The following is a 27,916-nucleotide window of genomic DNA, read 5'->3' on the forward strand; positions in this document are numbered from 1 at the left end:
CGCTCATTGCTCTGTGAAAATCGTATTCTAGGGATCAAAATAAAGAACTTTGCCGAAGGAACCATACCTCTAAAACGAATTCTGATGTCCCTCAATTTAAAAATATCACCATTTTTGGCCGTAACATGAAAAAATCAGCTAAATGGCTATGTTTTTTCTTTATTTTTATTTATTTATAATAATATTTATTATTTATTTATAATAATATCTATTTTTTCTCTTAAGAAATTTATTTAGTCAGAACATAAATAAATGAAAAAATTAATTTAAGTGAGTTATAGAAAAGAAACTAAAAAGTTTGACCCAAATTGGGGGACATCAGAATTCGTTTTAGAGGTATGGTTCCTTCGGCAAAGTTTCTTATTTTGAACCCTGGAATACGATTTTCACAGAGCAATGGGCGATTTTTTTGCCTCCCCACAAATCGACCCGGATTAATATATATATAATTTTGTTTTTTGTGTTCTTTCGCTTGTTTTTTGTGTTGCACAGTGTAGTTTAACGCCGAAATATTGAAATGTACTCACCTTTATTTTCCGTTTTGTAACTTTCTCCTTCAACTATTTGTCTCTTTGTTGTCCACGTTATAAATTACCACTAACCCTGTCTCACTTAGCAGTAACAAATTCCTGCGAAGCATTTCTGTGTTAGTTCGTTTTAGCTTAGCGGCCCGGTTGCACCATAAGTTCTCAGCATTTTAGATGTAGATAAGTAGAAAAAATAAGAAAATCTAGTTTATTCTTTGCAAGCAAAGATATTTACTAGTAAATGTGTGTTTTAAGTAAAAAAAAAAATTTATATATAACATCAAAATAATGGAAATTAAGTAAACTTAATTTATTAAAAAATAATAATAAAAATTAATAAAAATCAAGTTTTTATTGCAAAAATCAACACTGATAAATTTTTCGAATAACTAATTATAAAAAAAAAAAAATAAATATTGATATTTTAAAATCGACCAACCGCTCTAAAACTGAATTACAGTTGAAAATATTAAAAATTGCGAGTAAGGCCGATAGCGAGACTACATTTTATAAAATAAAATAACTTTACAAAATAGAGGCATTTAAGGTTAGTTTTACTTGCTTTGGTTTTTTGTTTTTGTTTTCAATACAATAAGTGTTCTCCTTTACAACAACAAATTCTTTGCCATTTATGTTTACAGTTTACAGTTAGAGTTACAGCACTAATGCCGCGCAAATAAATACTCTCTTCTCGCCATTTGCTTGTGCCCTTTAAGTCTATTTCGTCTGCTAACGGAGTTGAACCTGTGAATTGTGGGTAGAATAATGATTGTTAAAATTTGGCGGGATTTTTCCTCTTATTAAACAAAGTATGATTTGGTTTTTGTTTACAGGTGCGAGTTGTTGAAAAAATGCGGTAAATAAATTAAATTTTAAGTTTTATAAAAGAAAATCTAAATTTTCATTTCCGCTCAAACAGCAACTAATTGCATTCGTTTTTACTTATACTCGTGCATGTCTGTATGTATTTATGTATTCGCGAAATTGTACAAGTAAATATATTTATTAGCATATGTCGAACTGTATTGTTGTTTTCTAATCTCCCAAATTAATTGGCAAAATAGGTTATTTGCGATTAAATTTAATTAGGACAGTAGGCAGTCAGTATAACAAACTTAGGTCACCCATATGTTTTATTTATTATTTTTTATTTATTATTTTATGATTTATGATGGCTTTGCTCTCAATTACTGCACTAAAAAAAATGTTACGTTTTATTTTCAGAAATAAGAGACTTGCGAAATGAGTGACAAATTTTATGGGTAAGTTGACTACAAAACCGCCTAAGCGATTTTTTTGAATTCCTAAATTGCTATTGCAGGTTTATTAGATTATTAGAAGATGGGGAAGCTAAAGGAAAAGGAAGATGGGAAAATTGTAGCTTAGCTTTTGGGGTTAACGAAATTACATTAAGATATATAATGGAAGTACAAGGTGGCCTTATTGTATGATTTATAATTTTTTCAAATTGCGTCATGCGTCAATAATTTTTTACACTTGTGAACTTAACAGCGGCAGTATACAAATAGAAAAGCAATGGGCTGCGTATAGATCAAAATAAATATTTCCATCACTCAAAATCATTTATTTAATAAAAAAAGTTATTCAAAAACGAAATTGGATGATTAATTTTGCGCCACATTATATAACTTTGCTTCCGCCGTTTTTACAGCAGTGAAAAATATTTTACAGTAAGCAACTTAGACATCAGTGAACATAACCACAATACCGTTTTATTGGATTTTAAATTTCTTCATCAATTTATTCTCGTTCAAAAATGCCACTTTTTGTGCAAAATTCTCATAATTTGCGGGAAGTTTTTATTTTCTGCTTCTATTCAAAGAACGCAGCGGTTGAGGCTGAATAAACAGCACTTAAGCCGAGATAGCAATTAGTGAAAAAAATAACAAAAAAAAAACTATGTCTCGTATATGAACGCCTCAAGAGTGGCCAGGCTGAATGTTCAAAGCCTTAAGTTTATGGGTTGGACTAACACCGTGTGATATATCGCATGATACATATTATATGGATTATTAAAATTTAGCTAAATCATCACAGGCGACCAGTATTGAGAGCAATTAATACTCTTGAGACAAAACAAACAAAATAATAAATAATTGGCACCTACACTTCTGTGAGGTATTTGGCCGAGCTCCTTTTCCCATTTTCGGAGGGACCTACAGTTTTAAACCGACTCCGAATGGCAGATATTTTTTATTAGAAGGAACTTTTTCATAGCAGAATTATACTAGGAGGTTTGCCATTGGCTGCTTGAGACAAGTACTGCAGGAAAAACGGCTCCAGTAACAAAAGAGGCACGACAAAGCTATTTTTCAGCATGATAATCTGGAACTAATGCCGAAATAGAGTATTTACGCCTCTTAGAAACATTGAAATGGGCATTTTTATCTCTCCCGCAATACTCTCAACGTCTAGCTCTTTGCGAGTATCCTCTGCTTCGATCGATGGTACATGCTCTGGCTGAGCAGCAATGCCATCCTTATGAGGAAGTTGAATAATTAATCGATTCATGAAACGCCTTCAGAAGTTTCTCCGATGCGGAATACGTGCGTGCGATGGAAAAAGTAATGGCAAAGAATCTAGAGTTCTTTAAAATAATCACTTTTTTAAAATAACGCTTTAAATTTCAAGGAAAAATTGGCAGAAGCAAAGCTATACACCTAATAGCAGATGACATACGATGGCTTCCAATAATAAAACCACATTAAAATAATAATAAAATGGTTTCATTGTTTTTCAAAATATTCTCCTTGTAAGTCAATACACTTCTGCATAAGCTTGAACCAATTTTCAAAGCACTTTTAGCACACAGAAGTAGATGTCTTCAAAACGAGCTGTTTAAAGGCTTCAACAGCTTCTTTAGGCATTGAAAAAGGTTGACCTTGCATTTTATTTTTGATGTTCGGAAAAAAAAATTAGAAATCATTAAGGCTGTAAGGTGGATGACCCATTAATTCGATGTTTGAGTGCTCAAAAACTCTCTTGCATGAGCCAATACGTGAGAGCTCGCACTGTCTCGGTGAAGAATGATTCGTCTGCGGCAGTTGGGTTTCCTTCACTCTTCAAAGACTTTTGGCAAATAAATAATTGTGTACCACTTAGAATTGACTGCTTTAAGTTTCTCGAATGGTACAGTTGTGATATGAACAGATTTTGCCAAAAAACAGACAACCATTTGCTTTGAGGTGCTTCTTCCGCGAATAACTTTTGTTGGATTAAGCTCGTATTGGAACACCCATACTGTCGATTGCTGTTTTTTTTCCAGCTCATATGCATAGGTCAAAGATTCGTCATTATAGACATGCTTTGAAGCACCGCGGCTGAATTTCTTTACAACATTTCTTTACACCAATCAACACGAGTCCGAGTTCTCTTTTGGACAATTGTCAAATTATGTGGTATTCAACGAGAACCTTTTCTTGACAAACAAATGTTCATGCAATATTGAATATGTGCTGGCCTCACTAATGCCCAAGGTTGCCTCTATCTCGTCATATGTCACATGCAAATTTTAGTTTATCAATCGATTGTTTTTGACTCAACAACAGTTTTTGGACGGTCTTTACGAAACTCATCCTGTAAGGATCGACTGTTACATTGGAACTCATTGTACCAACGATGCACAGTGGCTAACTATGGTACTTCAATGTGTCGAAAATCGTAATAAATCATCGCAGGAAAATTTTAACAAGTTAATTCTATCTTTTGGGCGAGACTTTGAACTCACTGAAAAAAGAATAAATAAAGCTCTTAAACACTATATACATACATACATACATATACCTGACAGATAGGATTGGCAGACCAGAGTCAAATCAGATGATCACCAATGATGGTCATGGCAGTGGATCGGGTGTATACTCTGAACAATTATCCTTAAACTGCTTCCAAGCCGGTGTAGCAAAAACGATAAGACTAATGGACTTACCTCTGGTAAATCTTACCATTTTTGTTAAAAGTCAAGCAGCGATCAAGGCACTGGTCTCAGTGCACATCAATTCAAAATATGTTAAAGAATGCAGGAGGTCGCTCTCGCTTATCCAACAAAACAACACCACACTTTGTTGGGCCCTCGGTTACTCTGGAGTAGAGGGAAGTGAAAGAGCGGGTGAGTGTGCAAGAAAAGGCTATCATCTCGACCTTCAGCGAGTGGTGGAGGACATAAGCATTCCTCTAAACGAACTATACACTGCGAACGACTTGAGCGTAAACGCGGAAACCAATAGGAGGTGGTCTGCAGGGTCTTCAAAACGCTCTAGCAAAAACTGAATCTTAAAAGGACAAAATGTCTGCTTGGATTCAACAGATCAACTACCAGCTTCCTCACAGGTATAATAACGGGTCACTGCGCTATTGGCATCCTAGCCAGTAGAATAGGTTTACCTCAAAATGACTTTTGCAGGAGTTGTGAAGATAAAGAAGAAATTAAGTCGGTTGATGTCTTACTGGGAGATTAGGCAACACCAACACGACTAGGCTTACAAGTCAATAATATCCTTTTCATGAAATTGTCCATGAACGAATTGCAAAGTGGCTGCCCTATGTCCTCGATAGCCTCACAAATTCCATCTTTGAGATATTGAATCGACCTTGGGCTATTGACGATGACCTTCTCTTTCACGTGGCCCCAAAGAAAAAAGTCAGAAGGTGTTAAATCACAAGATCTCGGTGGCCAATTGTGAGCACCTCTTCGAGAGATAACACGGTCCGGAAACTTTTCTCGTAAAAGATCAATGGTTTCGTTGCTTGTGTGGCACGTAGCGCCGTCTTGTTGAAAATAAACGTTGTTCAGATCAATACCATCCAATTCCGGCCATAAAAAATCGTTAATCATCTGTCGATAGCGCAATCCATTCACCTGTAACACCTGTTATTGGAAAACCCTTTACTAAAAAATACCAAACTTTTCGACTAAATGGGCTACAAAACAGCATATCCAGATTTTTCTAAAAGTGTGGACTAAAGCGCTGGAACGTTGATGAAATTTTTTAAATTTTTTTAAATTTTCTACAAAGTTTGAAACTTTGAACAACATTAAGACGCTCTCCACAAATAGGAGGAGGAGCTTGGTGAAGCCCCTACAGAAGTGTTCGCGCCAATTATTTCTTTATTTTTATATGAGAAAACGCTTCCGAAATCTCACTTTAATTCCTACTTAGACGCCAATTATAAACACAACTTTTATTGCAATTATTATAGATTAAAATGCCCACATTTCTCTTCCTCTTCAGTATCTTCCCAGCCGACGATGCAACTTACTCCAACTATGGTGCTATTCTACACCAACAACAACAGCCAGCTCAAACCAATCAACCAATTCTCCAATCTGGTCTAAACACACGCAGTACTGAAACACCCGCTTTTTATGGCTCCACCGGCAACATTAACAGCGTCAACGCCGCCACTGCTGCTACCAACACAAACGCTTTCGAGGCTGCCACCTCTTACAGTCGACTGATTGGGCCAACTTTGCGTTACTTCAGCGGTGGTAGTAACCAACCCAGCCTTGGCCAACAACAGCAGTTGATATACAATAACAGTCTTATGTCGCACTCTGGCACATTTCCACATGGCACACTTTTAGGCGGTGGCCCCAGCTACAGTGGTGCGGGCGCCCCCATGTCAGGCAGCTACAATCGCAATCGCTATATGCCGTACAGTCGCACAGTAAGTGCCGCAGCCACCGCTTCGTATCCACAGAGTGCCAGTTTAGCATTGCAATCGACTATGCCAAGAGCCGTCGGCAGCCTACCCGTTAGTACAGTTATGAATGCGAATGCACAGCAAGCGTACGCTACATATCAGCAATTCGCTACGATTTACCAAAACTACCCCAATCTCTTTGGTGGTACGCCACTTGCTGGTATTTCGACGGCGGCCGAAGTAGCGGCAGGAGCAACCACAACAAGTGACAGCGGCATTGGCAAAACAGCGAACGCAATAGCAGGAATTGATAGGCACGTAGCGGCATCGGCAGTCAACGGTGTTACGGCGGCGAACAGCGCTGGAACGCGCCGAAGTATTTGTGGCGCTACAGCAGTCGCTGTTACTACGGATGCAAACTCGAGCGCGATTTCGGAGAATAACGGAAATGCAGCGATAAATGGTGATAGCGGCTGTCAGGTATGCACCTCTGCTACCAATCAATCAGTGACTCTACAAATCACCAATCTGGATTATACAATGGAGGAATCAAGTTTGCGTAGCTTTCTAATGGGACAATTGAAGCCGATAACGCCAGTGCTGTCGTTGGCATTTGAAGGCAATTCCTATGCCAAAGTTACTGTACCCGATATGTTTGTAAGTATACTCTGTGCCTAAGTTTAGAGCATTCCATAACCAGGTACGAGTTTATTTACAGTTCGCCAAACAAGTGGTCTCTAATTTGCATCGTAAAAAAATCGGCCATAAACGCATGTTAGTCTCGTATACGCGCGACTCTTCACTCACGGAAATCAACACGCTGCGTTGTCAAGTAGCAGGACTACTTAAGGTGAGTCGCCGTCATAACTTTACAGTAGAATTTTTTCCCTGTGTATGTTGTAACTAGTTTGTATGATCTGCTTTAGACCGTTCAAAAATATTTTGTAGCTCCAAACAGTTCTTTTTACTTAGCCAAGTCTGCAGTTTTTTCTTGTTTGGGAAGCAGTGATCAACTTTCGTGAAGTGACGACTTTTTCTTTCTTCAATCTAAAAACATGTTTTGGAGATGTTTGCCACCTGTTACGAGCTCTTGGCCTCCAATCAAGAGACAGTTGATGGCATAGCTGTGGGCCACAGCACGCCATCAACTTTAAATCAACCATCCACATCCGCTGATGCCAAGGGGCAAAAGCGTCAAAATCTAAGAAAAAGGCCCGTCCAGTAATAAGCTTTACCAGAGGTCTCTGGCTATTCTCGGCAGAATAAGCAAAAATGAGGTCGAAGGTAAAACTTATCCAAAGGACGCGGCCGATAAGGCAAGGTGTCAAAAGGTGGTCGACGAGTATCTGCCCAGAAGGCAGAAGCCACGAAAGTTCACAAAGCGAAAGCGAAGAAGCACAAAGTGTCCAATCAAACGCACGTTTAATGAGGTGACACGGAATCACCTGCAAACTGTGTTGATAGATGAAATTACAAACCATTGCAAACCTGTATTGGAGTAGTGGTTCGAAATCGAGGCACGGCTGTCTCGTATCGTCGTTGATCACGTCATGGCAAACCCGGAGGGTGAAGTGCTAGGATTTGATTCAATGGAGGTGGTCCGTGGATACAGGGTGATCAAATGCGAAGATCAGCTCTCCCTTGACTTCCTACAAACAGTTGTTGGAAAGATCCAGAACGACTGACTCGAGATCCCACGACGGTCGAGGGCTCGCATCTGGACACCGAACATGGAGTTCGAAACCAAACAGCTGATTCCATACCTGCAAGCTCATAACCGCAATGTTCCGATAGATGACTGGGGCATCATAAAAGCGGAGGCTCCGCAAAGAACAGCGTATCCTTCCTTCTCCAAATATCGGAGGAGAGCATCGAGCCACTGGGAAAAGTGGACAACAAACTTCGGTTCGGTGTGAGGAAAGCGCAACTGAAGATATTCCGCTCTGCAAATCCGGAGGATCAGCAGGGCGAGGTTGACGACGCCAACTAGTTGCTCATAGGTATGCAACTTGACGCCGCTTCCACCAAAAACGATGGCGCTGACCATCCAGCCACTTGCTAAAAAGCACATTCGGTAAAATGAACATAGTAATGAATACTATTCGGGGACCCCCAAAATTACTCAAAGAGTGTATGCGTTTTTCTAAACTTTCTTTTTTTTATTACGCGCGTCCGTTTCTGCACTTTTGAAATTTTAAATATGTCAAGAAAACGCAAATCTGATTAGTGGAAACCAACTGAAAATCGGGAGCTATGAAGATAGTGAAAAATGAATTTTCTTGGTGATTGAACGTGGGGTTAGCAACATCAATCTTAACTCTCAACTTGCAGCTACCGATGGTTACCGATGCCTTTTGAAACTCTTTGGAAAGGAGCAAATGTGCTGATTCAACGAATGACGCTTGGGTGGTTGGTCGAGCTCCTCCTCCTGTTTGTGGTGGGCGCCTTGATATTTTTCCACAAATGGAGGGACATAATGCTGTCTTCTTATGCCGCCCTCGGTGGCAGTCAAAAAATAACGTCCAAGAATAATTTTTAAATAGGGTTGGATTGAATTTCAAACATCTTTGTTTTTTCTATGGCCTACTAAAGGGTGGATGCTTTTTGAATTGGCTATAAAAAACAAAACTAATCAATATTTTTTCAAACTTTTTTTTTTATTTTAAAGATTGATTAAAGATTGAACATTGTCATTTATGAATGAAAAATAATATCGTTCAAATGACTGCCATGACTGGCTTTACAGTAGGCCATTCGATCAACCCAATTTTTAAGCACATTTTCGATTGTGTGGCCTCCAATTTCATGAATGGCAACTTCGATTTCGTGTTTTAAAGCATCAATCGTCTCTGGATGGTTCGCATAGGATTTGTCCTTAACGGCTCCCCACTAAAAATAGTTCAACGGGCTTAAATCACAGCTTCGAGGCGGCCAATTGATATCGGAATTCAAAAACGATAGCCAAAAGTTCGAGTGTAACTTTGGCAGTGTGACAAGTTGCACCATCCTGTTGAAACCAAATGTGGCCTATGTCAACCTCTTCAATTTTTGGAAACAAAAACTCGTTGAGCATGTCACGGTAACGCTCGCCATTTACTGTAACCGCGGCTCCTCGCTCATTTTCGAAAAAAAATGGCCCGATGATGCCGCCAAACCAAAAACCGCACCAAACAGTGACTCGTTGTGGATGTATTTGCTTCTCTACAGTAACGTGTGGATTTTCTGGGCCCCAAATCCGACAATTTTGCTTATTGACGTAGCCACCGATGTGAAAATCAGAAAAGAAGAAGAAGACTCACCACTTTGGAAATAGGTTTTCAATATTTCCCAATTTTGTTCAGGCGTATAGCGTCCCATTTCGTAAATGTCAAACCTTTAAGTAAATTATGAACACATTTGACATACCATTTGTGTTACTCAAAAAATAGGTGGTTCAAAAAGCAAACGCTATATGGCCCACCCTGTATTTGTAACTCACTTTAGACTTGGCACTCCGAATAAATTGTTCAACTAAGCTCCAAAAATGTTGTTCATTCGCTGGTTTGAGTTAAAAAATTAATACAAATTCTTTTTTTCTAATATTTTTCTAATTTACTATTTTTAATTTATTGAGGCGTAGCAACGCATGCCGAGTATTAGCTGCTCAAATATTATATATTTTTTAACTGGCCAACACATCTTGTGTCTGAACTCATGCCCTCCAAGCTCTAAATCTCTCACAAATTATGCCTTTCCAATCTCTCTTCACTAATGTAGGACGTGCCACATTACACATTGCCTATGTATAAGTTCCGTGAGCTCTTTCAAGCACGTTTCAAGACATCGATTAGCGTGTTAGATCTCTATAAAATGTCCGACATTTGCACGATAAACGTCGATAATAGCGAAGAGAAATTTATTAGTCTACAAACGGCTGTCATAAATTCGCTAGAGAACTCACCGTTGATGGAAGGTCTACATCACAGTGTACCCTATTGCACTGTGCATTTTAAGCGTGAACAGCATAAGGGCTGGGCTGAGCAAGACATTGAACCATTGCCGAATGTTTGGATGACTATATCTGAAATACAAAACATCATCTATCCGCTGCTGAAAGATCACACTGGCGATATACCAGTCGCTTCGTTGGTGCATTGTATTTCTGGTCAGATTAACACTGAAATAATACCAAATGAAAACGGTGTCAACTTGGAGCATTTGGTATGCTGTGTACAAGGCATACAGATACAGGTCAACAACTTTGGCATCAAAATACTCGGTTGGCTCGAGATGGATAAGGAGAACTACAATGCTTCGCTTAACTCGAACATCTCTGCCGCTAGCGCTGCTTCAGCATCACTCGAACGTAGTCTATACGCAAAGTCTGCGTGCGCTGTCAGTGATCCGCTATATCAGATTTCACGCGAAGTTATAGAATTGGTGAAGATGTCACCGAAGTCTACCATGAAGTTCAATCGCTTCATACCAGCCTATCACAATCATTTCGGCAAGCAGTGCCGTGTAGCCGACTATGGGTACACCAAGTTAATTGAGTTATTCGAAGCGCTTGCCACTGTTGTACAGATCATCGGCGATGGCGAAAACAGGCAGATCACTTTGACGCATCGCACACAACTACGACGCTTTACATCCGATTTGTTGCGCACAATGCGCGCACACAACAACAAATCGGTGTTGTTATCGCAGTTGCCTACAATTTTCGCACAAGCACAGAATCGCAACTTTGATGTGACCGATTATGGGGTGTGCGATATACGCGACATCTTGGACGGTCTGGCTAATTCGAATGTGGTAGTAATGTCACGTGTGCAAAATGGCGAAGATATGATCATCTCGATGCCCAAGCGTAAACAAACCAGCGTTGAGTTGGAGAAGACTATATTATTTGCTGGTGAAATGGTGGAGCTCTTCCGAAATGCGCCACAATATACGATATTATTTCAGAAATTTGTACGTTCATATCATTACCATTTTGCATATCAGTGCCGCTTGAGCGACTATGGTTTTCTGAAGTTGGCCGATCTTATGGAGGCCATACAAGGTGTTGTCGAAATGGAGCAGACAAATGATGAGGATAAAAAGATATACTTGTCACCGAAAGTTGCACGTCGCGTCTTTGCGGAGCAGTGTGAGGAACTAGTCAGCGATGTGACGGGTATGGCGCAAACTAGCATGAAGTTGGATGAGATGCTGCAGTTGCATAAGAAGAAATTTGGCTATCAAATACAACCGCAGACGCTGGGTGTGTCTAGCATCGCTGAAGGTGTTGAATTGATGCCTTACATAGAGGTGAGTTAAAGTTGAGCGCGTGTTAAAAAAGGAAACTAACTGAAATATGCACATAAATGCCACTTCCAGTTGATGGAGAAAGAGAAGACGCTGTGGATTATCTGTCATCGCCAGGATGCTGCATTCCGGAGCCAATGCTACCGCGCTTGTAAACTCATCTTGGCACACGAAGCTAATTTGCACACCGGCAGCAACGATTCCAGCTCCGGCGATGCAAAAGAAAAAAGTAGTAAACATTTCATAATAAGCGCTTTGATTGAGGAGTTCAACAAGAAATATGAGGATCACATCAATGAGAGTAAGGTTAAGGCTATGAAACACTTAATAGAGGTAAGTGGCAAATGACATTTTTCAATGGGTAATGCAAAGATTTTCCAAAAATTATGTTTGCAGATTTTTAAGGAAGAGGAAGTGTATTTTGTGCGCAGCTCAGGTTTTCTGAAGTTCCTGCTAAGTATTATACGTCTAGTGGAAAAGAGGAGTACAGTTTTGTTGACCGAGATTAAGAGCACATTGCATTGCAACATTACAACCACCTTTGAGTTTGGTAAGTTCATTGAGGATCGTAAAAACAATTATATTTTTAGAAAAAGTGTGTTCAGAAATTTCACTGTGTGACAAAAAAAAATTAAATATACTTTTATGGAGACCTAGCACAACTTGTGAGTATAGAAAAACTAAAAAAAATGCTATAGGAGAAATTTCCAATACACCCCCAAAATCTCATTTTATGGCCATAAAACCGTTTTTCAGTAGGTTGATGTGAAGAATCACTCCTAACTTCGCCAATTTCCATCCGATTTCGAATTTGTTTTTTTAGTTCGAAAGAACAAAAACAAGCCTTTTTGACAGTGTGTTGACAATTTTTCTGAAATGACAACTGACGAGACTGTAGACGGAAGTATTTGGAATTTTTTTATTTTTTCTCTATTTTTTCAACTTTGACATAATTTTTACGATATTATCCGATATTGAGGATTTTTTTTAGTACACTACTGTTATAGTAAATTAAATTTTGCGTCGAATGAGCTATATTTGACTGTAATTGAATTAAAATTAATAGAGTTGTGTGAGTTTTAAGATTTTATTTTTTTTTTACTAATTTGGTATGTAGGTATAACTTTACGCTAAATGGGAATAATTATTATAGATACGTAATATTTATTGGTGTATATATGTATACATAAGAGTACACTGTACTGCATACAACAGAACTGGTTAGAACTTACGAAAATATCTGACATATTATAGCACATTTTTTTTTTCAATAGAAATATGGAAAAGCTCCCAAGTATACCAAAGTTCACACTGTACATTGATTAACAAAAGAAGTTTGTTATTATAATTTAACCTTATTAAAACGTCAAAGTTGAATTGTTTGTTTCATTGAAATTCAAGAGATATAAATCAAAACGTTGCCAGAAAAGTCGAATTTCTCAATATTCTCCGATGATGTGGCATCATCAGCCAGATGATTGTTATTTTTATAAAACGGACGTAAACGGTCAACATTATAAAGCTCGAAAGCACATAAAGTATGCTGATGTTGCAACTGTTAAGAACCCCGTAGTCTTGGACGATATGATTGACTCTACTGCAGGAACTGAAGGAAGTTCGACTCATTGCTGATGATGATCAAACTGATAACAATAAACCTGATGATGAAGAGTACTTTCCGTCTGGTTCTAAGTCTTCAGAACGACACATTGCATCAAATTCAGATTTTCAGGATCTTTCTCGTGATTTACTTCTATCGGGAAGACAATCTGAAACGCTCGCTTCTCGATTTAAACAATGGAATTTAGTTGATGACGACTTCAGATGAATGATGATGATCGAATTTCTTACAGAGAAGTATTCAAAACTGATGAAGAGAATGACAAATGTACCGTACCATACTAAACTCCAAAGGGCCGTTTCCAATGCATTTTTAAGTTTGGAACCAGTTCCGTTGTGTACTGCACCGTACCGCACCGTACAGTGCTGCACTGCACAATACTCCAATAAATATTATGTGTTTATAATGACACTTGTTATCATTTTCATGCTTCGATGCCTACATACCAAATTGGTAAAAAAAAAAAATAAAATCTTAAAACTCACACAACTCTATTAATTTTAATTCAATTACAGTCAAATATAGCTCATTCGACGCAAAATTAAATTTACTATAACAGTAGTGTACTCAAAAAAATCCTCAATATCGGATAATATCGTAAAAATTATGTCAAAGTTGAAAAAATATAGAAAAAATAAAAAAATTCCAAATACTTCCGTCTACAGTCTCGTCAGTTGTCATTTCAGAAAAATTGTCAACACACTGTCAAAAAGGCTTGTTTTTGTTCTTTCGAACTAAAAAAACAAATTCGAAATCGGATGGAAATTGGCGAAGTTAGGAGTGATTCTTCACATCAACCTACTGAAAAACGGTTTTATGGCCATAAAACGAGATTTTGGGGGTGTGGAAATTTCTCCTATACCATTTTTCTTAGTTTTACTATACCTACAAGTTGTACTAGGTCTCCATAAAAGTATAAAATCACTGTCGCACAGTGTTATTAATGGCGATATGGAAATTTGTTGAAGTAAAAAACAAAAAATGTCTTTATTGTTTTTTAAAATATTTCCATGAAGGTTTATACACTTTTGCTTGCATTTGAAAGAATTTTCAAAGTACCAACTTTGGTTACGGTGATTGACTATATTTTGGAGTTCATATGATTTAAAAGCATCAACTGATCCGGTTATTAAAGGGGTTATTCTTGGTGGGTGAGGTAGAGTTCAAAATGCCTTCCCACTTACAGCGGCCGTCATTTACTGCGTTGTCTGGTGTGGCCAATAAAAGAGGAGGCCTTCTGGGAAGACACCCTTCCCGCGACTATTTTCTGCATTACTTCGGGAAGGTCCAGGACTGCAACCATGGTAGGTAGGTAGGTAAGATGGCAAGAGTACCCCAGGTACACTACAAGTAGCACTTACGTGCCGTTTTGATACCATAATGTGGATCACTACCTGTGAAAGGATTTAGGGAGGACACAAAACCGTCTACAGCCATCTAGTGCTGTTGATATAGCGGAGGAGAGAAAAGGGATCTAGGCTGGAGAATTTCATCAAGTCATCCCCAAAGGGCACTGCAGCCATAAAAAGGACAAATTCTATTCACCCACGTCTGGGCCCACCATATTTGTAGCCAGCTTCATGCTTTGGTCTCGTCTTCTTGTGTATCTACAAGTCGGAACTTTACAATTCAAACGTTTCATCAATTCAAACGTTCAAAAGTTCACCTGTTTGAGTTGATGTGTGAGAGTTTGCATTGTTGTGGTGGAAAGTGTTTCGCACTTTCCAATTGGTTTCTCTTGTTTTTCTGAACACTTCTAGCAAACAAAAGGCGATATAATAAAAATAAATAATTGGCGCGTACACTTCTGTTAGGTGTTTGGCCGAGCTCCTCCTCCTATTTGTGGTGTGCGTCTTGATGTTGTTCCACAAATGGAGGGACCTACAGTTTCAAGCCGACTCCGAACGGCAGATATTTTTATGAGGAGCTTTTTCATAGCAGAAATACACTCGGAGGTTTGCCATTGCCTGCCGAGGGGCGACCGCTATTAGAAAAATGTTTTTCTTTATTTTGGTGTTTCACCGAGATTCGAACCAACGACCTCTCAGTGAATTCCGAATGGTAATCACGCACCAACCCATTCGGCTACGGCGGCCGCCGATATACTATTCAATATTTACGGCTCTTCGTAGCTTTAAAGGCACGGTATTCGAAGTGCGAAGCGCGCGACATCAGCATGAGTCTCTGAGACTGAAATTGTTTGTGTTTCAAAAATCTCTATAAAGAGTACTACATAAAAAAGCGGATTTGATGAAGCGAATTTTCATTTCGGCGGGTATAAAGGATGAACAATTTGGAGGTATCGGGTTTTAAATTGAAATAAAACAACGAAAATTCAAATTGATTGGGGTAATCCTCACTATTTTTGCGTAGAACCATTCATGACATTTATTTTTTAAAAAGAAACCCCTTCAAATGTTGACCGCAACTGCGCTGTAATTCGGCCATCCGTAAACACCAATTTTGAATGACTCGCTGGAGGTCTTCGGGCGGTATCTCGTGAATAACTTTAGTACTGTTGGCTTCCAATGCCTCAATCGAAGCTGGTTTATCCAAAAAGCATTTAAACTTTACATACTCTCACAAATAAAAGTCCAAAGGCGTGATATCACACGATCTTGGTGGTCAACCCACCGGCCCGAGACGAGAGATAAATTGCTCACCGAAACGACGACGCAGTAAATCCATTGTTCCATTGTTTCACGGGCTATATGCCAAGTAGCGCCGTCTTGTTGGAACCAAATGTTGTGGAGATCACGGGTTTAAATTTCTGGCATAAAAAGTAGTTTATCATGGCGCGATAGTGTTCACCATTCATTGTTACATTGGCGCCAGCCTCGTCTTTAAAGAAATATGGGCCGAGGAATCCTCCAGTCCATAGACCGCACCAAATCGTTGTTTTCAATGGATTTAATGGCTCTAGCTTCGGGTCGGTCTTCAGCCCAAGTACGGTAATTTTGCTTATTGACATAGCCATTAAGCCAAAAATGGGGCTCATAGTTGAAACCCATAAGTAGGCCTGAGCGCGCGATGCACACTTTTCACAGAGCGTCGATTTTTGTAATACAATTATACAATTTATAAACCTTGTTAGGCGTAAGTCTTTCCAGGTTGAAATATCAATGAATATTGAAACAAATTATGTACTTAGTTTGGAAATCGGAAAAACCACACGTAATTGTCGAGAAGCCAACACGCCCTCATAGAGTGTCAGTTTTCTGCGGGTTTTGCTGCGGTGGTATCATTGCCACATTTTTCTTTGAAAATGCTGCTGCCAACACCACTTTGGTCAACAGCGAGCGCTGCAGAGACATGATAAACGATTTTTGTGGCCAGAAATTGAAGACAAGAACTTGGATGACCTTTCGTTTCGGCAGGATGGCGCGTCATGCCACAAAGTTCATTTCACAATAGGTCTTTTACGCACCAGCTTCGGTAATCGTGTTATCAGTCGTCTCGACGATGTCAATTGGTTACCTCATAGCTGCAATTTTACTCCGTAAGTCTTTTTTGGTGGGGTTCCGTGAAGTACCGATGTTATGCGAAAAATCTATTAAGGCTTCAGGCTCTTAAGGTAAATATCACGCAAGCCATTCGTGAGATAGAGCCAGACACTGTCACCAAAGTCTTAGAAAACTGGGTTAACATAATGCGTTACTATTAAGCCAGCCGAGTCAGTCACACGAGTACTTTCGAATAAACCAATAATATCCTGGAAAATGTATGATTGGATTTTTGTTTTGTTTTATTTTTTTTTTTGTTTTTTTTTTTTTAAGAAACCTGCTTTGCTCTGAATTCATATATTACATTCGATGAAAACCTGCTTAAGTCAGTGAGGAAAACCATAGTTTTAGAATATATTTGGTTTAATTTACTTTCATTTCGGAACCGCACAACAAAACCAGCAAAAAAAAGAGAACTCCAGAGTAAATTCTCTGTTGTTAAAGAGCTCTGATATTTCTTTTCCAATCTGATATCTAATACAAGGGAAGAACTCTGGTCCCATCTTCTGGATTGTATTCTACTCTAGACGGGAGATTTCTGCTATTTTAGCTATACTCTACAATATGGTCCGATATCTTAAGAATTGCAGATACTTCCGCTTGGAGCTAACGAAGTTCTGCCCCAGGCAAAAGTGTGCGTTATCGCCATTAATTTCGTCAAAAAATCCAGATATTGAAAAGGTATCAGTTTTAGAGCTTTGATTCAAGACGCTATGTGATGGGCTTTTTGGTCCTAGTTAGATAGCGGAAGTCCGAACGGTTGTTTTCAACTGTTGGTTTTGTTCTCTTTATCATTTTGGATGTTTGTAGAGTTTCACGCCACGTCGATTTCGAAAAGATTTCGATCGCGAAGGCTTGTCTCACTGGACACTTATCTCACTCATTTCTACAAACAGGTGCTGAAGTCAACAAGTCAATTTTTCATATTGTTATGAGGTAGGTTCCAAGCATCCATAGAGTCGATTTTTATACTTCTTTTCTGTCGGAGAGTAGGCGCAGTTGAGTGAAATTTTGAAGAATCTCACTTTATGATGAGATGCTAATTCTAAACAAGAACTCTAAAGACTTGCGAGTTTCAACCGTCAAGTAAAGATGTACTTATAATTTTTTCATCTCCACTCCACTCCAGAGTGCGTGAGCTCGTCTGTTTTAGACATTCTTCTTCTTCTCAACTGGCGCGATAACCGCTTACGCGATTTTGGCCGAGTTTAACAAATCGCACCAGTCGTTTCTTTCCCGTTCTAACCGGCGCCAGTTGGACACACCAAGTGAAGCCAAGTCCTTCTCCACCTGATCTTTCCAACGCAGAGGAGGCCGCCCTCTTCCTCTACTACCACCAGCTGGTACCGCATCGAATACTTTCAGAGCCGGAGCGTTTCCAGACGACATGACCCAGCCAACGTAGCCGCTGGATCTTAATTCGCTGCGCTATGTCTATGTCGTCGTAAAGCTCATACAGCTCATCGTTCCATCGCCTGCGATATTCGCCGCTGCCAACGTGCATAGGTCCAAAAATCTTGCGCAGAATCTTTCTCTCAAACACTCCAAGCGCCGCTTCATCGGATGTTGTCATCGTCCAAGCTTCTGCGCCATACGTTAGGACGGGCATGGTGAGAGCCTTGTAGAGTGTTAGTTTAGTTCGTCGAGAGAGGACTTTACTACTCAATAGCCTACTTAGTCCAAAGTAGCACTTGTTGGCAATAGAGATTGTACGTTGGATTTCAAGGCTGACATTGTTTTCGGTGTTAATGCTGGTTCCTAAATAGACGAAGTCTTTTACAACCTCGAAATTATAACTGTCAACAGTGACGTGGGTGCCGATACGCAAGTGCGCCGACTGTTTGTTTGATGACAGGAGGTACTTCGTTTTGTCCTCGTTCACCACCAGACCCATTCGCTTTGCCTCTTTATCCAGTTTGGAGAAGGCAGAACTAACAGCGCGGTTGTTAAGGCCTATGATGTCAATATCATCGGCATACGCCAGCAATTGTACGCTCTTATAAAATATTGTGCCTGAGCGATTAAGTCCTGCGGCTCGTAGACATTACTGGGGTTTTAGACATTACTGGGTCTCAAAAGTCGGTGCTTAATAGTAACTAAAGCTACCCAAAAAATAACAGAGATCTACCTCTGCAGATAGCTAAACTTGATGTAGCTATCGGGATTTCGACCATAAATCTATGTCGTTTAAACCAAATCGTGATATCGACAAATGTGAACATCTAAGTTGCTGGTTATTGCAGTGAATCGGTACAGCTCTCGATCCAAATGTGCCCTTTTAGATGCTGCGCGCCCGATGGACAGGTGTCGTTTACGCAGCGTGAGAAGCAGATATAATCTTCTAGCGTTCCTCTGTGAATTGACATGAATAACTTGAATAACAATAAAAACATTTTTCGGACTCAAGAGTTCAAATAATTGGGATCCCAGCGCTTTCAACTTTTGCTCAAGTTCTTCAATTTACCATGAACACTAATCACTCCTCCGCCCCAATTTGTATTTTGGCGAAAGTTTAGGTTTTAAGTTGTACACTTTGATCTTCTTACAGGATTTCCGAATCTGTTCTCCGTTTTGGCTGCTCATAACGACATTTTTGTGGTGAACGTGGGTCTGACCCAAGAGCGCAGCGAAGTTTCATTGCACCCAAATTGTGAACGTGAGTAGCTGAGGAATTATACACACTTATGCTCGACAAGTGCCAAAATATAATTTTCCTTTTATTTTTATTAATTTTTAGTTCATTTAAGCGCATTTATAAATCGTTCTGGTATATTCGGTTCAACAAAAATGCAGGCAGCCAAACAAAAAGTGCCGCGCCCTCTTCGATTGCCACTTAGCGAGAATAACCATTGCCGCAGTTACGGCCTCCAGGGGCCACCGGCAAAAACGCGTGCGCTGTCGACGACCAACGAGAACAGTAACTATCAATTGGTGCAAAGTTATAAAAGTAAGATTTCGAGCGCCGTTTTCCAGCCACCTATGAAAGTACAACGCACCAATGCAGTATTAAAACAAAAACCACAACTGCAGCCACCACAATCGGTACCGCTACAGGCGCCGGCCCAACAGCTGTCACAACAACAACTACAACAACAACTGCAACAGGCTATGCATCAACAAATGCAAACTCTTGCCTATGAGTCAAATAATTTTGCACCACTGACGGCGCAAATGAACCATAAAGGTAACACTTCCATCTATTCAGTCGCCTCAAACAACTCGAGCTTAAACACGTCTGCTTCGAGCGCAGCTCATAATAACGACAGTTCATGCAACTCCTCATTCGGAGCCATAAACACATCACTGAATGCGTCGAATTTATCACTGTCCGAGTTGAACACAAGTAGATCACAATTTAAGCTTGCAGAAGTACCACAGGCGCCAACCACAACTATGCCGACCAATTTGGGTGCAACAACAAAACTTTGGGATCGACGACTTGCTTCGATGGCTTACCAACAGCAATCAATAATGGCTGAGAATGCCACGGCATTGCCATCACTTATCATGTCCGCGTCAGAAAGCGTTGCCATGGACGCGCATCGGCAGCAACAGCATCAAACACAACAACAACAACATCATCCTCATCAACCGGCATTCCAGCCGGCAATGGAGCAATCGACGGCATTTATACAGGCCAAAATCAAGCGAGAGCCTTCCTATGCCACCCTGCATATGTATCCCATGTTCGAACCTCCAAAGCCAGATACACCACCATCCAATGTGAGTTATAGCCTTACAGTTTAGTATTTTTGTATGTGTATATGTACCTTCCAAGTCAGTGTTAGTAGGTTGCCAGAAACTGGTATCATAGCCCCTTTTCGTAGCATCCATGCACTCGTTAACGAAATTGGCATAAGGTCTTCGCCGCCAAGGAATCTAGCAAGGTTTCTTAAGAATAAATGTAAACCAAGTTCAGTGACTGGGAATCAAATCCCTGCTTTACACCTTTATGCACTGCGCCCAGATTGATCTAATGTGCGCCGCTAAGTGCTTAATTTTTAATATTTAGTATTGCGAGGAGTCGAACCAGCTTCTTCTTCTTCGTCTTGATTCGCGCGATAAGCGCCTACGCGATTTTGGCCGAGTTTAACAAAGCGCGCCAGTTGGAAACACCTAGTGAAGCCAAATGCTTTTCCACCTGATCTTTCCAACGCAGAGGAGGTCTTCCTCTTCCTCTTCCTCTGCTACCACCAGCCGGTACCGCATGGAATACTTTCAGAGCCGGAGCGTTTGTATCCATTCAGACGACATGATCTAGCCAACGTAGCCACTAGATCTTTGTTCGTCTACGTCTATGTTGTCGTAAAGCTCATACAGCTCATCGTTCTATCTCCTGCGATATTCGCCGTTGCCAACGTGCAAAGGTCCAAAAAATCTTACGCAGAATCTCGAACCAGCTCCTAAGGAGGGAGCATTTGTAAATCTTCATTCTCAAGTAGGTACGTGCCCAGGATTCTGTGTATCCTATGACCTAATGCTTTACAGTTGATGGTTAAGTGCTCCATGGGCTCCACTTCATAACAGGGGAACCTGCATAAACTGGTGCTAGAGGATCCTATTGTATTCAAATGTTTATTGCATGCAAAGTGGCCTGTAAGTGCTCCACAGAGTAATCTGAGACCCTGTTTGCCTAGGGTTAGAGCAGAATTTGCTCTGCTGGTATTAAAGTTCAGAAACTTTTTGGGGTGATTAAGGCCGTTTATGGCATTCCAGTATTCCTTTGGATCCTTTTTCTGGTTTCCTGATTTAGATTGTTTTTGTTAAAGCCAAAAAAATGGGGTTGGTCCAATAAATGGCGCTTCCGCCCCTTTTTCGACATAAAAGTCTGCCTTCTCGTTTCCTGTGTGTTCCTCATGTTTTGGTACCCAAATTAGGGAAATCTGAATGAGAGTTGCCAGTTTGTTGAGTGCATTATTACACTCTAAAAGAACTTTTGAATTAAACGTAAAGCTATTTAAGGCTTTGAGGACTGATTGACTGTCCGAATGTATTTTAGATTTTACTTTTTTGAACCCTCTTTTGGATATGATTGCCACTGTTTCCATTATGGCGAGGGGTTCCGCATGGAAAATTATGCTATCTGTATTCAGTGTTAAAGATTTATGTGCTCTAGGCCCACTATTCCTGCTCCTACCCCCTGGAGCGTTTTGGATCCATCTGCATACCATTTTTGCGAGTCATCATGTAGCCATGTTGGGCTAGTGGAACACTAGACGGGGAGATAACCTTGTATCGTTTAATAAAATTGAGTATGGGTTCCGTGTGGTCATTCGCCTGGGCCTGCATGTTTAATCCTGTGTAGGATATTGAGATTTCCAGTAAGATCTCCTGGTTTAAATTTAGTCTCTCTTTTAGTCAGAAGTTACAGAATTTTGTCTTGAGTTTTTTCTCACAAAATATAGCAATCAGCTGTTCAGCTACTGTCAAAAGCAGAATAGCGTTACCGTGATGTGCACCACCTTCTGTCATTTTTAATGGAAATTTGGAACGCGAAATTATATAATTTGCCAAGCAGATCGCTGCATCTTTCAAAAATCTTAACAAGTCGTAAATTGGAAGCGTGCACTGCTTGCATAGGTACTACCAGCATTGCTTCCCATTAGCAATCTTTTCGCATAAGAGCAAAACTCATTGCAAGAGTTCCCCGAGCTAGAAGGCTCAAAAAATTAACAAAAGCCGCACCATACTGGTAATAAGCCATTGTGAAAAGATTTTAAAGGGGAGCTCTTCAGCTCTGAGCGAATTCGACAGGAACAGCTGATGGGCTGACGGCACTTGGGGTGTGTTCACAAAAAAACTGAGATTGTGTTGGTGAATATGAAAAAATCGACCAATTACACTTCGTTGCCGTCTGAACAACGAGTGAATGTGGGCGACTGTGTGAAATGATCGAGCACATTTCGGCTGGCAGTAAGATTGTGTTAGTGATACACGAAAACAAATCGACGCAACCTTCACTCATGTTGCTTCGTTGCTATCTGAACAAGGGCTAATCGAACTAGTGTGTGAATATGTGTGATTATCATGCAGATTTCGACGGCCGAATCCCCTAGTGACGTGGCAGCCAAAGTTCCGTTCACAATTTTCTTTTTCACCATAGTTAAAGAGCAAACCTTGAAATCTCTCATCCTTGTTAAAAAGCCTTGTGAGCTATCAATACCAAAAAAAAATAAAAGCTGTAAACGAGCTCCATTAGAGCTCCCGGTATCCTTCCGTTAAGATATTCAGATAATATTTTTTGTCAGCCTTTCTTTTGAACAAAAGTTTTCACGTCTATTTCATTGCTGGAAAACTGTTTTGTTTTTCCTTGACGACATTTTTTACGACTGCGCTGTCGTTACCCTCATTTTAAAAAGCTCGTTACCTTCATGTGTTATGCAATTTCAATTCTCAAAGGGTTTTCTGCTATGAAAGCGTCATTCGGAGGTGGCATAAAACTATAGGCCCATTTCTGGTACAACAACAAAGCCCGCACCCCAAATTAGAGGAAGAAGTATGGCCTGAACCCTTTTCAAGGATGTACGCGCTAGCGGAAATTTTAATAATTTCCAAATGTTTTTGAAATGTGGAATTTTTCGTACTTAATTGACATATGGAGAGATCTCGCCACGTATGAAAAAATGTGTACGCAGTAAAATAAAAAATTTACAGCTCATAGGAACTAAAACGAAAAAATGTTATTTAGTTATTATATCGGGTATTCTTTTAAGAGTTAGAAGAGAGAACTTAAAATGATAATACAAAATCTGGTAGATAATTTCATGACATTTAATTTTTGAATATGAGTTACATGGTCCATTCGATTATTTCAGTTTTTGACTACCTTTCCAATAAATCTGAATTATCTAAAGGATCCCAATCAGCAGAAATGCGACGCAAATGGTATTCATTTTGTTTCAATTCTTGCACGAGCTGTATTTTGCAGGCATGTGAGCCAAATCCTTACGTAAAATTTTGTCATTCTCTGCTGTGAAAACATATTTATCGATATCGATAGTTCTCATGGCGCTAAAATAACACCCGATACGTGCATAATATCCTTTACGAATACTTCAATTTTATCTCGAACTTTTAAAAATACCTACTTGTTACATAAACCTGCGAAGTCATTGATTGATCTTTCAATTCACGCTGTCTTTTTAGAATATGCCATTTTGGATAGATCCCATTTGGGCACATAACCCCACCGAAGACGCAGCGTCACAAAATGCTTTGGTAAGTATCGTGAATGGGATGGATATGTACAGTGTGTCTAATGCCTGTAGCACAGGAACTTATTGAGAAGCTTTGACAACTTCTTTCTTTCTTATTTAATTTTAATACATTTTTTATGAAAATATATTTCATTCTCTTACAAAAACCCCTTCTCAAACTTTGTGAAAATAAAAAAAAAATTGTTTGTTTAATTAAAAAAAAAATTAAATTAAAAAATAATGCTGTGATGCAATTTTTGAGACACTCTAAACTTGCACTTTATTATGCCAACCTTTATTGATTCCGATTAAAAAGTGTGAAATTTTGATGAAAATTAAAAAAAACAATTTTTCGTTAATTTATTGAGCTATAACCGTTCCGCTAAAAAGTTTGTAATTTTGATGAAAATTAAAAAAAAAAAACAATTAAAAAAAACTTAAAAAAAACAAAAATTAAATTAAACAAAATTTTTTAAAAATTAATTTTCATCAAAATTTCAAACGGACCGAAGGAAGATTCATCAAGATACGCACAAAAGGAAGATTCATCAAGATACGCCCAAAATGGCGATTCATCAAGTTCTGAATTTGGCTTAGCCATAAGACTTTTTTCAATGTGATCTGGAATTTGAGGTCTTCTACAAGTACAGGTCCTCGAATCGTATCTTTGGATACATTAACTCCACCTTTCCTTAAAACTGCTCACCCAACGATAAGTTAGACTTTGTAACAATGATCTTCTGATCTTGCTTTGGAGAGGTATTTTTTTTTAGGTCTCGTCTGGGGAAGTCGTCGATGATTTTAACTTCGGTATACCGTTGCACCCATTTATTTATGAACGTCTTCGACTTCTTCAAATATTTTGCTTCAAATTGTTGCTATATTTTCACGTGACATTTTTGGACCTATAGGGTGTGTTTATAGGAACACTGCTTCAAATCGTTTTTCATGCGCAAAACTCATTTTCTAAAAACAACGTACGCTTTCTGAATTTCTCACAAAACTAACAAACTGCACAACGCTTTACACCTTTTTACTAGCATTTAAAGTTTTTTTATAATGGAATTATATGTTTGAATTTTGCCGCTCACGCTCCTACCATAAAAAAAATTATTAAATTTAAATAAGAATCAAATAAATTCCCAAAACTTGTCAATAAGTCCCTGAGCACTCTACTTGTATGTAGTATCTAGTCATCTTATTGGGACCGAGCAAAATTTTTTGAGTTTTAAATATATTAAAAAAAAGATTAAGATAATATTTCTATATTAAATAAAAGTAACAGGTGGCGCTAAAGTAATCCTCCTATCAGAAAATGCTATAAAAAATTGCGATTGGCCCCTAATGTTAGTTCTGTTTTGACATTTGTGTAGTAAACACATGCGAAATACACGTTAATAAACAATGTTATGCTACACTGCTCCAGAACGCGGAATATTGCTGACTATTTATTTGACCAATAATCGGTCGATGACTTTGGCACAACGTGAATTTCGTCGCAGATTTCTTCGCCGTCCAACGCCTACTGGTGAAACACGGCGACGTTTAGCCGCTCGCCTCGAAGAGACTGGCACAACACGAGATGCTGCCAGGCGTGGCAGACCTCGGAGTAGTCGTTCTGCAGAGAATATTGCTGCTGTAACCGAGGATGTCATGGAAGCGCTGTCGACATCGACCAGACGACGTGCCACGCAAATGGGTATCAATCGACGGTCTTTACAGCGAATTTTGGTACAAGATTTGAAGATGTTTCCGTACAAAGTCCAGACGGTGCATCAGCTGTTAGCTGCTGACCGCCAATCACGTCTAACATACGCTCAAGCCATCCTTAATCACCACCAAGAGGAAGATGATTTTTCATCAAAAATAATCGTGAGTGATGAGGCCCATTTCCATCTTAGCGGGTACGTAAATAAGCAAAATTTACGCTTCTGGGGCACTGAAACTACGTTGTAACCCACGAAGAGCCATTACACCCGCTCAAAGTCACTCTGTGGTGTGCTGTTTTCGCTGGAGGAGTCATCGGACTTTTTTTCTTCGAAGATGTCGCGGGCAATGATCAACGAGTTCTTTTTGCCGCAACTTGATGAATTGGGATTGGAAAACATGTGGTTCCAACAGGACGGTGCAACGGCACACACTACATGTGCCACAACCGATATGCTGAAGGATGCATTTCCCGGGCGCCTAATCTCCCGTTTTGGCGATTTGCACTGGCCAGCAAGATCGCCGGATTTGACCACTCCAGACTTCTTTTTGTGGGGCTTTTTGAAGTCGCGGGCTTATGTCAACAAGCCTCAGACTCTTGCAGCTCTTAAAGACAATATCCGTCAAGAATATGAGGACCTATCACCGGGAGTTTTGGCCAAAGTGATGGAAAATGCCATAAAAAGGGCTCAAATGGCAATCAACTGTGGCGGCGGCCATTTACATGACATCATATTCTCGTCTGGATGTAAAAAAAATTAAAAGACCAAATAAAAATAATCCACAAGAAGAATCAAAGTTTTTATTTTTTTTTTAAATTACAGCCAAAACACATCGTAAGGTTACTTTTGCGCCACCTGCTATTTTTAATTAATTTTCACCTTAATTACCAACAAATTATTGGCGCTCTTTTTATAATTAATCTCATTAAGATGAATTTAGGTACTGCAATTTTCATAATCATGGCTTTATTAAAAATTAGAAAAAATTCCTATTTTATGAAAAATACCAACTCATTTTCTTTGTATTCCCCTCTCCTTTAGCTCAATATCAAATTACCGGAATTAAAATCATTTAATGTATTGCCGATGGTTTTGTCACCCTATACCCTCTCTAAGGCCGAAAATATGAAGCAAAAGTTATTTAATTTTGAAAATCATGATAGAAAAATATCCTGAAAAACTAGCAAGCAATTAGAGTGGAAATTTGGTCCTAAATTAAAATTTGTGCGTCGATAAGTTTGTCTAGAAAATTCGATTAGTTTAAGCCTTTTATTTATTTATTTCTTTTTTTTAATTTTAAGGAAATTGTAATGTTACCGCGCGACATTGAATTGAATTGTTCGTATGTGTAGCAAATATTGAAGCGCTGAGATAAAAATATTGTTATTGTAATAAATATCTCGAAAATATTTGGTAGGGATCTAAAGATAAAAATATTTTAACCACAATCAATTCAATTAAGTAAAAATATTTAAATACCAATTTTAAATATTGTATTTATTGTAGTAATGCAGCAACAAAAATGTCCAAAAATCTATTATATAAGTATTAAAATAAATAAAAAAATTCGAATGATTGTCATTAGAAATTTAAAGGTAAAAACAAAAAATCAAATTTTATTCAAAAAAGGTGCCAGGATTTTTCTGAATAAACCCTTCAAGAGAGTGTCACCTGGCCAATGTAGGGGCCTAACGGAAACTGTTGCACAAACGCACATCTCTGCTTCTGGCGTAAGATCGAGGGAGAGCTAAGATGTTTGAGGAAACCATAAAAGATTGCGCATATCGCGGCACCGCTGTTCGATTCTCAGTGAATTTAACATAATAAGATGTTTAGGTGACGTAGCTGTAAAATTTTGCTTGTAAACCACTTTCTTATTTTCATTATCTTCCTTGTCTACATCAAACTAACCTAACTTTTCATTTTTGATTACAAATCTTCGCTATTTTGACACTCTCTTCTTAGGTTTCCCACACACCACATCAATAATTTCGACACCACAAAGTTACGATCTTTTACAAATCCACGAAAAAACGGTTAGACAGAGGGCTACTGCGGTTGGTGCAAACAGATACCTGACGAGCGTGAGCAGCCAGTAGACCAGCAACTGTAAAAATAGTGACTGAGTAAGAACTTCGAAAATTCGTAGCAGTAAAGAAATCGTTTGGCGTAGTGAAGATGAGCAGTCAAGTGCTTCCAACTGAGGTTACCAAGCTACTCTTAATCGTTGCACTGAGCAATCATAAACATCTGATTGGTAAAATTTCCGTCCATTGGAGTCAATTTGTGCATGAATGATAGCCGAACTATTTGTCTTGCTGGGCGCTGCCTAGTTGACGGATCCAATAGATTTAGTTGGGTAATTATAAAAAAAATCTGTCGCTTGTGGTACGAACGCCTCAGGAGTAGC

The 27,916-nt window shown here is 39.1% G+C and overlaps 2 protein-coding genes across 3 annotated transcripts in view; one reads left to right on the forward strand and one right to left on the reverse strand.

Annotated features, from left to right (window-relative positions):
* Positions 1-986: 986 nt before the first annotated feature.
* LOC129247304 (uncharacterized) lies at positions 987-27,049 on the forward strand. Of its 2 annotated transcripts, none has more exons than XM_054886380.1 (11): positions 987-1,074; positions 1,752-1,789; positions 5,780-6,848; positions 6,910-7,041; positions 9,948-11,480; positions 11,550-11,810; positions 11,874-12,027; positions 19,150-19,257; positions 19,339-20,324; positions 23,748-23,819; positions 26,548-27,049. In XM_054886380.1, the coding sequence occupies exons 2-11, from the start codon at positions 1,770-1,772 to the stop codon at positions 26,680-26,682; spliced, it is 4,470 nt and encodes a 1,489-aa protein (XP_054742355.1). In that variant the 5' UTR covers positions 987-1,074; positions 1,752-1,769; the 3' UTR covers positions 26,683-27,049. The 2 variants fall into 2 exon arrangements, with proteins under 2 accessions (XP_054742355.1, XP_054742357.1); XM_054886382.1 differs by lacking the exon at positions 987-1,074 and adding an exon at positions 1,286-1,383.
* The window catches only part of LOC129247307 (congested-like trachea protein), a 51,083-nt gene continuing 24,356 nt past the window's right edge, over positions 1,190-27,916 (reverse strand). The window contains exon 7 of the mRNA XM_054886391.1: positions 1,190-1,271. The gene's annotated coding sequence lies outside the window, so the exon portion shown is untranslated. The remainder of the gene's footprint in view (positions 1,272-27,916) is intronic.

Source organism: Anastrepha obliqua, chromosome 5, assembly GCF_027943255.1.
Source record: "Anastrepha obliqua isolate idAnaObli1 chromosome 5, idAnaObli1_1.0, whole genome shotgun sequence".
NCBI lineage: Eukaryota > Metazoa > Arthropoda > Insecta > Diptera > Tephritidae > Anastrepha > Anastrepha obliqua.